A 10411-nucleotide genomic window follows, 5' to 3' on the forward strand; every position below is an offset into this window, starting at 1 on the left:
CAGTTTAGAAGCTATCAAAGTTCTCAAATAAAGCACCTTTTGAGAATGTCAATGTTTGTTGGGAATTATTTTACAAAACTAGGAAGGATTTTTGGTTTAGATATTAAAAGTTATGGTTGTTTATTGATTTTAGTAAAAAAAAAAAAATCGCAACTTTTAGGAAAATTGCCCGTGAAATCCTGGAAGGACTGGTTAATTAACAGATCAATTTAATGTTATAATTGTGTTTGCACATGGCATGTTTTTGATGTTATCTTTACTTTTTTTATCTCTTTCAGTTTAGTTTTTACAAATTTCTGAAATCTGTCTCCGAGAATACCATTGTAAGTACTTCTTTTTATTCTGTTTGATTGAAAACTTCCTCATTAATGGTTCTAAATACACAAGTTTGCTTTGAAAATTTCCTAGTTTTGCCTCGAGACGTTGTCAGATTCTTAATTTTTTTAAAAGGAGAACCTTGGGGAACACGTCTAACTTTCTGTTTGTCTTTAAATACACACCTTTTAATGTACTAAAAACTGAGCTTTGTGTTTGTTTACCCCTGACTTATTCAAATGTTAATGTTGTTAAACAGATAAGAAAATGCGTCCCGTCAACAGTAGTTTACATCCGGAACATCTCGCCGAGCGAAGCTACGGATCTTAAAGATGCTTTGAGTAAAATCGGCGGCGTCATAAACTACATTCCTCTGCTCAACAAGGTGCGAACACACCTTTAAATACACGATTAGATGAATCTGAGCATGACTTCCTGTTTCAGCCTTCATGTTGGGTGGCTATTCCAGGTGTTCGTTGAGTTTGAAAACCCCTGTGACGCCGATCGGCTCGGCGTCTGGTACAGCTTCCTGAAACGGCGTCTTTCCCACGGCATTCACAGGGCGGCTCTGCCAGGAGAGGAGAAGCTCGGAAAAGCACAACGTAAGACTTCAAATTTGAAGTACTAAAAGTGATGTTGCACAAAGAAATGTGAGGCATACTTCTTCCTGCCTTAAATGTTTTGTTTTAGAAAACTTCATTCTATTTTTTTTTTATTTTAAGGAGAAATTTAATGTTTTTAATGTCTGATGGCTGTGAATGACATGAAGATACAGACACTGTTTGTTATTTATTAAATGGGGTTAAAATGGTTCGAATAACTACCATACTAAAATAGATGAACTCATATCGAGGTGAAAGGAGGTCTGTCGAAGGCACTCCATCGAGGTGAAAGGAGGTCTGTCGAAGGCCCTCCATCGAGGTTAAAGGGGGTCCGTTGGGGGATTCATAGGGGTGAAAGTCGGTCTGTCTGCATGAAAGGGACTCTGTCAAAGTTGAAGGTGGTCCATCAAGGTGAAAGTCAGTCCATTGATGGTCCGCTGGGGGTTGTTGGGATGAAAGTTGGTCCGTAGGGGTGAAAGGGGGTTTGTTGGCATGAAAGGGAGCCTGTCAGGGTGAAATGGGGTCTGTCGGGATGAAAGGGGGTCAGTTGCCATGAAAGGGGGTCCGTCAGTGTGAAATGAGGCCAGTTGGGGGTCTGTTGGGGTGAAAGTCAGTCCGTCGGAGTTGAAGACGGTTCATCAAGCTTGAAGCTGGCACATTAAGAGTAAACTCGGGGAAAAAATAAAAAAGGGAAAAACGGGATTTAATACAGTTAAACTAAACACATTGTTTACTCCTTTCTGTGCAGCTCCGAGTCTGCCGGCACAGGCTCTGCCGCACAGGAACCACATGGTAGCCGGGGCCGCCATCCCAACGGCAGAATGTGGCGTTCCAGAGGGCACCGCTGCGCCCTTTTGGCTCACCATGACAACTAGTCCCTACGTGTTCCCTACTGCTTGTCCTTGGTTCAACATCCCAGGTAATAGAAACGCTTGTAAACTAAAATTACCACATTCAAATTTTTATGAAATTATTAAAAAATTAGTGACCAGATCATCTGGAAACGTGTCGATATCAGCCTCTGTTTTTGCTTCTAGCTCATTGGACAATGAGAGAAATAAGGCACAAGAAGGTAAGGACTTTTTTGAGATTTAAAACGTTGTTCTAAATTATTTTCACGCAGCTTTATTTTCCGTTGCTCCACTTTGGTTAAATTTCTGAGGAAGTAAAATGCTGTTTTCTCTTCTGTGTAACAAAAATTTGACTTTTATCTCTGATTCCCGTAGCTCCTTAAACTAAAGCATTTTCCCACGGTCATGTTGACGGGTTTACCGGCTGCGACCTACACACACGAGGACGTGGCTAAACTGGTGTGGGAGTATTTCCCTGAGCAGAACCTTCACTCTCTGTACCACAACGTGATGGTTTTACCGCTGCAGAGGAGGGTAACGTCTAACTGAGGCTTACTGCACAAACAGCTTTTATTATAAAAGAAAGCCTTGTTTTTGCTGTATGTCCTAACCTTTTATTTTTTTATCCTCTCCAGGCCTTTGTGTTTTTCAGCAGCTGGGACGCCTGCTTCAGATTTTTTCAGTCTCACATCAGAAGTCGATTTTGTTTGAAAGGCTACGTTCTCTTTGCCTACTTTGTCTTAAACATGAGCCCAAGATCCAACGAGGTACGAAAACTGGATCTAATCTTCCATCTTAAATGCTTAAAGCTAAGCGTACTTAGGGTTAGGTTTAGGGCCAGGGGTCCGAGGTTAGGTTTAGGGCCAGGGGTCCGAGGTTAGGTTTAGGGCCAGGGGTCCGAGGTTAGGTTTAGGGCCTGGGGTCCGAGGTTAGGTTTAGGGCCAGGGGTCTGAGGTTAGGTTTAGGGCCTGGGGTCCGAGGTTAGGTTTAGGGCCAGGGGTCTGAAGTTAGGTTTAGGGCCAGGGGTGCAAGGTTTGGTTTAGGGCCAGGGGTCCGAAGTTAGGTTTAGGGCCAGGGGTGCGAGGTTAGGTTTAGGGCCGGGAGTTCGAGGTTAGGTTTAGAGCCTGGGGTCCGAGGATAGGTTTAGGGCCAGGGGTCCGAGGTTAGGTTTAGAGCCTGGGGTCCGAGGTTAGGTTTAGGGACAGGAGTAAGAGGTTAGGTTTGGAGTAATGGTTAAGGGTCAGGGTCAGAGAGAAAGGGGGTTAGGGGTTAGGGATTAGGGTTGGAATTAGTGGTAATCCTAACCCGTCATTTTCTTCTGGCTTCATACCTCGATATACCATAGAAGCACAAGATAAATATGAAAACTTGAGCTGGTTTCCTGATATGGAGAATCCCTCTGTAAGCCACAAGCACCTCTTATGCCCAAGTCTCACTAGGATGAGGACTTCCACACATGAATCAGAACCATCAGAGCGACAGCACTGCTCAGCAACTCAGCCCTGTGACTACACCCTGGCTGGCTCAGAGGCATAACAGCAATGGATAAACTTCATTCAAACATAACTTGTATGACAGTGAGGTTATAAGGTCATAGGTCAACATCTTTAATGTTTTTGCAGGAGTCCATGTACAGATATCTGATGGAGTTGAGCAACATAGTGAGTCAGTCATCACTTTTTTAAAATTCTGGTGGAAAATAAAAACATTTTTGATAAATTAACAATGTTGGTTTGTTTTCCAGCACGTTCCAGACCTGAAGTCTTTGGCGGACCGCCTGCTATGCGTGGAGGTTTCAGGGACCAACGAGCGCCTCGTCTCCGAGGTCATGACGGAGGTGGCGAGCATCGCGACCTTCGCCAGCTTCCTGCCGCTCGCTAACAGGGTACAAAAATAACATCTGTGGGTTTTAAAATGCAACGTTCAGATCAAAAAATGTCCGAAAGGTCAACTTATTTCAGTTGGTTTCTTAATGAAGGAGAGTCATATGAAGCTTCGTGTTGAATATAATTCGAACAAAATCAGCCATTTCTTTTTTGTCAAAGGTCCCAACAGTCCTGATCGTATCTACAGGGATTTTCTTTTACTTGAAAAACTTCCAGACAGGCATAAAAAACTTGTTCTCAGTGTGTCTCAGTCACATCTTGGATGTTTTTATCTTAAATCTGGAAAAACGCAAAGTTCTAAAAGTTTCTTTTTGAGCCAGCTGGACTCTCCCTCCCCTCCCACCTGAGGGTCATTAGGGTTTTTGTTTTGAGTTTGGACCAGACATGGTTACGGAGGAGCTGTAAATTAATTTTTCATCTATACTCTAACTTGTGATGAAAATTTTATGAGACTAGTAGTTTTTCTTTGTTGTTTTTTTGGGTCGATATAACATTTATTACCATCACTTTCACTTTAACGTCTTCTGTCTTTTGGGTTTTTTTCTGGGACAGATTTACATCGAGATGGCCGAATCCAGCGGCGTAACAAAGGTGGTGGAGAACTTGTCGGTGTGCAATGCATCTAAAAAGTCAGACGTTTGGTACGAGGAGTAAATATTTACTTTATTGCTGTGTTTGCAAGATTACCTGTCTGAATTATGTCTTTTTTAATCCCACAGGAACCAGGTTGGACGCATTGAACCGTGAGTATTTCGTTTTAGTGTGTTTCTAAGGGGGTCACAATGTAAATATTGTAACAATAACACGATTAGAAAATGAATGTAGAGCTTTCTGAATGGTTTGACCACTTGGTTGACCTTGTTTTGGCTCATTGTGCTTAAGCCTTGCTCAGATTTAACGCTCTGAAATCTTATTTCCTGTAAAGTGTCTTCATCATCTGTTTGGAGAATTAACCAGCTTTCTTTGTTAACCTTTAATTTCAGTTTGAAGAGCCGAAAGCAGCGTCTCCAAGACTGTAAAAGGATCGCCGTAAACCTTGAACTGGGCACCATTGACGTCTACACCAAGTCCACGACAGTGAAAGGTTCAGCACATCCTCCTCTTCCTCTTCCTCCTGCTGATGATGAAGAGGCACCAGTATCCTCAGCGATGGAGGAGGATTGTGAAACTGATGCTGGAACGGCAGAGAAGAAGAAGGAGGAGTCTGTGTTCTGCGGTCCTGTTCCGTCTGAAGAAGAAGAAAATCTGCCTAATCTGGACATGGAGAGTTTCAGTGCATTAAAAGCAGCAATTCTCCATTTTAAATCCACTCAATCCCTAACACAAAGCAGAGAGGTGACTTTTTTTACTTTATTCGCTGTTGAAATGCGTCTGAAAACACCGACTTATTTCATTTAATTACTGGAAATGACAGAAAACAGAAATACGTTAACATACTGAAATTAAACTCTGATTTTAAAAATTGAAAAGATCAATTTTCTGTCTAAGCTGCGTATTTTAAAGGTTCAGATTGTCTGCGAGGGGGAAAAAATAATGATTCCTGGATGATTTACCTGTTACACGTGACCCAATCTGACCAAACGAGTCATTATTTTTATATTCTACGTCTTAAAAGCTTCAAAATGATCTGTAGTTTGTTGAAATTTGGTGATTTATCACCAGTGCCAGTCTGGAAACCTTTTTTTTTATTGGTCTGGAGTAACGTCATCAGGAGTTCCAGCTTGACGATGGCGCCAAACATTAAACGAAGGGATTTCCCGGGGCTACGACAGCTGGCAATTCAAAGGAATGTATAAAACAAAGGATTTTTTCTGAAGACAAAACTTTAATTTAAAGGTAGATTAGGAAGACTTTATGCTGTTTCAGTCACCTGGATCATTAGATGGTGTCTTTATCTTTATTTGATTAATATAATAATGAATATTTTGATGTTTTTTGCGCTGCAGCCAAAGCTCATTCTGACTCCAACGGGTTTGATCAACCTGATGCCTCCGGCTCTGTCGTAATGAAGTCATTTTAATTTGAAATCGAGGTTGTCTGTGCTGTTCTTCCTGTTAGCCTGTTTCGCCTCTTCCATGCAAACAAATGTAGCTTTTTTAAAACCAGACCCACCTCAAACACTTCTTTACTTCTTTGCACCTGATATAAATGATCAGACGGCAGAGTTTATGTTTTTAATCTCAGGAAATGAAATGTTATAATTAGTTTTTGCTAAATGCAGGCATGTCAGTCAGCTAATTAACAACTTCAGGGGTGAAGTTTTGTCTTGTTCCACATTTTAAAATGTTTATATCTTGATCATTTATGCTTTCTAGGTCTCTGGTGAAGGCGGAAGCAGCTCTGGAGCAGCAACAGATGAAGACGCGTCACAAAAAAAGGTTTTTTTTGTTTTAGTAGTTATTGTTTGTTGCTTCCTTGAAACATTTGTCTTCATTCAGGGAATCAAACTCCTGATGTCTGATGATAATCGTATTGTCATCGATGGTCCCGTTGAAGTTGTTTTGCTGGTCGTTGTTTAAAACGATTTTTACAGAGAAGTAGGTAAATAATCTATATGTTACATGGGGGCTCGTCCGGGATACCCACTTTGTATTGACTTGGCTTAACAGAGGTGCAGATTTAAAGACAACAATAATGTTTTTGTATGATTTAGTGTTGATGAATGTGATTTAATGTTGATGAAGAAGAGCTTCAACCAAGTGAAGGAAGGTGGTGTTTTTACAGAGGAGCATAAAAATATAAGATGTTAGATTGGATCAGACCATAATGATCAATAACTGAACTCTTTTAATGATTCAGAAACTCTTCTTCCTCCACCCAGGCTGGAGAAGACACCGAAGATGTTCGTTCTTCGAATCCTCACTTTGACCCAGATTTGAACTTTGAGGACTTTGTCACTATTGATGAAATTAGTGAAGACGGCGGCAGCTCCTCCACATCTAACCAGATCCCCGGAGAGAAACGAGGGAGGCAAAGCTCAGGTGTGTGCTCAGCAGAGTTCTCAGAGTCCTCTTCATCGTCCTCATCAAAGTCCACAAACAGCAGCTCGTCTCCTAGTTCCGCTTCTGTGTCTGAGCCCAGCAAACCCCAAACTAAACCCTCCTCTTCTGTCAGGGGCAGTAAACCCTCCTCTTCCTCCTCTTCTTCAGAGTCTGTTGACACTCTGAGGGCTCAGTCTTCATTTAAAACCCGATCATCATCATCATCATCAGGAGAGAAGGCTAACGCCACAGAGAGCGCAGGGAGAAGGTCGCTGCGCTCTGCTAAAGCTATTGAGTCGAAAGTAGAGACGTTATCAGAGATGGATCCGGAACAGAAGCTGGAGTTGATCCACCGAACCTGGAGTCTGGAGACTGAAGACGAAACGCTCAGAGAGGCGAAGAAATGCGAAGAAAACAAAACGGAGGAGGACGGAGATACGAAAGACCAAATCCTTGATTCATTCAGTGAGAAAAATGAAGAAGAGAACCAAGAAACTCAAACACCTGGACCTGAGAAAGACCAGGTCCCACATCCGGGAGGTCCTCAGGTCTCGGACGGTGTCCACGAACACGAAACCTGCAGAGAAACAAGAGTAGACGCTTCTGTTAAAGTAAAGGATGATGCTGCTGGAGACGAAGCAGCGCCGAATCAGGAGGAGAAACATCTGGTCAAAGGTGAAGGTTCGGCTGTAAAACCAGATCAGGCAGCCAGGTCCCGAACAGAGGACGGAGACACTGTCCCGGTAACGTCTCTGAGGAGAAGCACGAGAGGAGCCAAAAACAAGCAGAAGACTGCTCAAGACAAAGAGCCGACCGTCATGACTCGATCTACCAGAGGGAGGAAGGAACTAAAGACCGAGACAGAGAAGGACTCCGAAAGCGAGACCCCAAGGAGGACGAGGAGGACACCTGGCAGAGGCGGACAGGAGCGAAACAAACGGAAAGACACCCCGGAGGACTTCAGGGACAAAGATGCTGCAGCACGGAGAACGAGAGGCAGAACCAGGAAGACGATCGGACCGACTCCCGGTGAGACGACGAGATCTTCGTCTGTTAGACGGTCTCATCAGAACATCCGAACCCTGCATGTTGGCAATAATTAGGAAGGAAATGGTGACGAATAAGTTGGTGCCTTCAGAGTTTTTATTCCCTCCGTCCTCGCATTGGTAAAACTGGTCAGTTGAGGTTAAAACGGTTATTTCTGCTCCGTCATCAGTTTATCAGTTACACTAAAAACTGGTTTTAAATAGTTTAAAGGGACAGTTCAGAGCTTCCGCAGCTGGGTTTCTGTGGGTCATGGACTGTTTGTATCTTTGCGTGCTGTAAATAGATCTTTGTTGGAGCTCAGTTTGAAGAAACAAAGTTTAATTCTGACAAGACTGACGAGCTAAAGGCTAGTCTGAGCGGAGCCGAGGCCGAAAAGTGGACCGCTGTTTTCGCATGAACGCCATTTCTAATTGCAATTATACTGTTTGTTTTTTTTTTCTGACAAAAATTGAACAATGTTTCATCAGGAAGTGGTCCAGGCTGCAGCAGGAAGCGCTACAGCTAGCTGCCAGCGTTTAGGTCACAGTGTGATGCAGTGGCGGCTGGCCAATAGAGGGCGCTATGGCGCCGCCCCACCACTCACACTACCTTGAATAAGACGTAAAAAAAATTTTTTTTTAAATTAAATAGTACATTAAAAATATTTCGAAATATATGTATATATTTTTAGTTGTGTAAGATAAATATTTTATAGTTAATGATCAGTAAAGTTGTTTCGTTCTTCGACGTTGTCTGATTGGTGACGTATTTCCGCCCCGGGGCGCAAAAATCTTTGTCCATAGACGCTCGTTAAAAGTTGCACATGCGCAGTAGCTCCTCTTCAGTACAAGAGATAGGACGGTTCAGGGCGCTCCTCTGCTGCGCCCAGAGCTGACTCCGCCTCCTGCCGCCGGAGCGTGGGACTCCCGCCACGGGCTGACGTCACATCCGTCTGTCAGAAAGTTCGCCTGATTGAAAAGTCGAGCCGCGGGTGAGCTGCCTTTTATTCAAAGACAGCAACAAGTTCATTGCGTCACTAAGTTACATAAATAAGTTCATAGTTAATAATTAGTTTAAGAAAATTGATGCTAAAACCTGTTAGAATGTTTGGTTTTGAATTCTAATCGGAGTGAGACATCCGACCTTCGTTATATTGTACGTGCAGAATACGTGACGTAGTGAGTGCTCTCACCATAAAACAAGCTTTGACGTAGTTTTTCTGGTAAAGTTTTGAAAAATAAGAAAGAAAACAGGTTTTATAAACGCTAAATGTGTCCTACAGACCTCCGTCTTTGTAAGTATTGGTGTTCAGGAAGCACTTATATGTACATTATATATAATTATATAATGTTGCTTCTGTTGTTTTAATTAATGTAAATACACTGGTGTGATGTATAATTACCAGCATTGTAAAAAGGGTTAATAAGACGGTGTTTGTTTGAACGGCTCTGCTCAGACTAGCCATTAGCTCGTCAGTCTTGTCGATTTTGAGCCGTCTACAGCAGGTAAAATGTTTATTGTTCAGAATCCTTCCACAGAACCCAACTTTAAAAGATCTGACCTGTCCTTTAAAATTAAACCTGCATCTTTACAAATTCATCAGTTGAATCTCTGAATTAAAGTTTTATTGATGTTTTTCAGGCCTGAATAAACGGAGGATGGAGCTCAGTGAACCTGAAGCAAAGAGACCTCGTCCTCAGTGTCCTCGGTGTGTCCCTGCCGGCTTCAACCTGCCGCCGCTCGACCCTAAACCCCCCCTCGGTGAGAAGCTCAGAACGAGGACTCACACTTCAGGCTCCGAGCGTTTTTTTAAACGTTTCGTTTGTGCCGCTCCTCCTCAGGTGAGGAGTTCGCGAGCCCCGAGTCGGGCTTCTTCTGCGATCTCTGCTCCGTTTCCTCCGCCACCGAGGAGCGCCACCGCAGGAGCCGAACGCACGCTGTAAACCTGCAGGTACAGAAAAACGCACACGAGAAAATCCCCGCACGGGTTCCGTCGGCTCAGGCTCCTCATCGTCTGCGTTCCTCTTCCAGAATCGCGACTCGAAGCGCCGGCGGGCCGAAAACAGCTCTGACTGATTGAGTCTTTCCTCGTTAAATTACCGACTGCTCCGAGGTCGGAACGTCTGGAAACGAGGCTTTGTTTCCCGACGGACCGGAACGTTTCCATGTTTTCCACTGGAAAGACTTTGAATGTTTTATTTTTTTCCAGAATGTATTCAGAATTTGCACCTTTTACCTGATGGAATGATGAACACAGAAAGTGTTGCTTTTTTTACTTTTATACTTGTCACTATTTTTTTTACAAGCACAGAAATGCAATTTTATTAGATATTTTCAATAAAAGAAAGAAATGTACATAATTACACAGCAGTATTAATCACACAGACAGTATTTTGTTTGAATCTTTGGTTAAATTTCTCTTGAAGGAAAAGTCCGACATATTATTTTTGTTTTTATAATGCGATAATATCGTGAATTAAAGACGTTTAAATAGTTGGAATCTTTTGTTTTTTTTCTCTTGACTGATGGAAAACTAAAGATGGCTGAAAATTACAGAAATGAAAGATGTTTCTGGAAAAAAAAAATAGAATCTAGGAGGTAAAACTAAGACTATTTAGGTTTCTTTTTTCCTCAAAAGATTAAAACTTATAATAATAGTTTTTGTTTCTGACTCGCATATTTTCAGCATCTGTGAGCCGTGCACAAAATGCAAAAAAAAAAAAAGAGTAAAAATATTCATTTTTTTTTAC

The 10411-nt window shown here is 42.4% G+C and overlaps 1 protein-coding gene across 3 annotated transcripts in view; it reads left to right on the top strand.

The window, feature by feature from the left end:
- Positions 1–10161, top strand: part of LOC108248598 — a 50641-nt gene extending 40480 nt beyond the window's left edge. For 2 of the 3 annotated variants that reach the window (XM_037976668.1, XM_037976669.1), the window contains 17 exons: positions 279–323; positions 575–700; positions 785–917; positions 1666–1836; positions 1955–1989; positions 2144–2302; positions 2404–2535; positions 3391–3429; positions 3513–3653; positions 4207–4295; positions 4374–4397; positions 4638–4989; positions 5970–6032; positions 6476–7664; positions 9303–9422; positions 9503–9612; positions 9693–10161. In XM_037976668.1, coding sequence (XP_037832596.1) covers positions 279–323; positions 575–700; positions 785–917; positions 1666–1836; positions 1955–1989; positions 2144–2302; positions 2404–2535; positions 3391–3429; positions 3513–3653; positions 4207–4295; positions 4374–4397; positions 4638–4989; positions 5970–6032; positions 6476–7664; positions 9303–9422; positions 9503–9612; positions 9693–9737 — 2973 coding nt within the window. In that variant the 3' untranslated portion in view covers positions 9738–10161. The remainder of the gene's footprint in view (positions 1–278; positions 324–574; positions 701–784; positions 918–1665; positions 1837–1954; positions 1990–2143; positions 2303–2403; positions 2536–3390; positions 3430–3512; positions 3654–4206; positions 4296–4373; positions 4398–4637; positions 4990–5969; positions 6033–6475; positions 7665–9302; positions 9423–9502; positions 9613–9692) is intronic. The other variant, XM_037976670.1, reaches the window with a different exon arrangement.
- Positions 10162–10411: the final 250 nt, after the last annotated feature.

This window comes from Kryptolebias marmoratus, linkage group LG7 (genome assembly GCF_001649575.2).
Source record: "Kryptolebias marmoratus isolate JLee-2015 linkage group LG7, ASM164957v2, whole genome shotgun sequence".
Taxonomy (NCBI): Eukaryota; Metazoa; Chordata; class Actinopteri; order Cyprinodontiformes; family Rivulidae; genus Kryptolebias; species Kryptolebias marmoratus.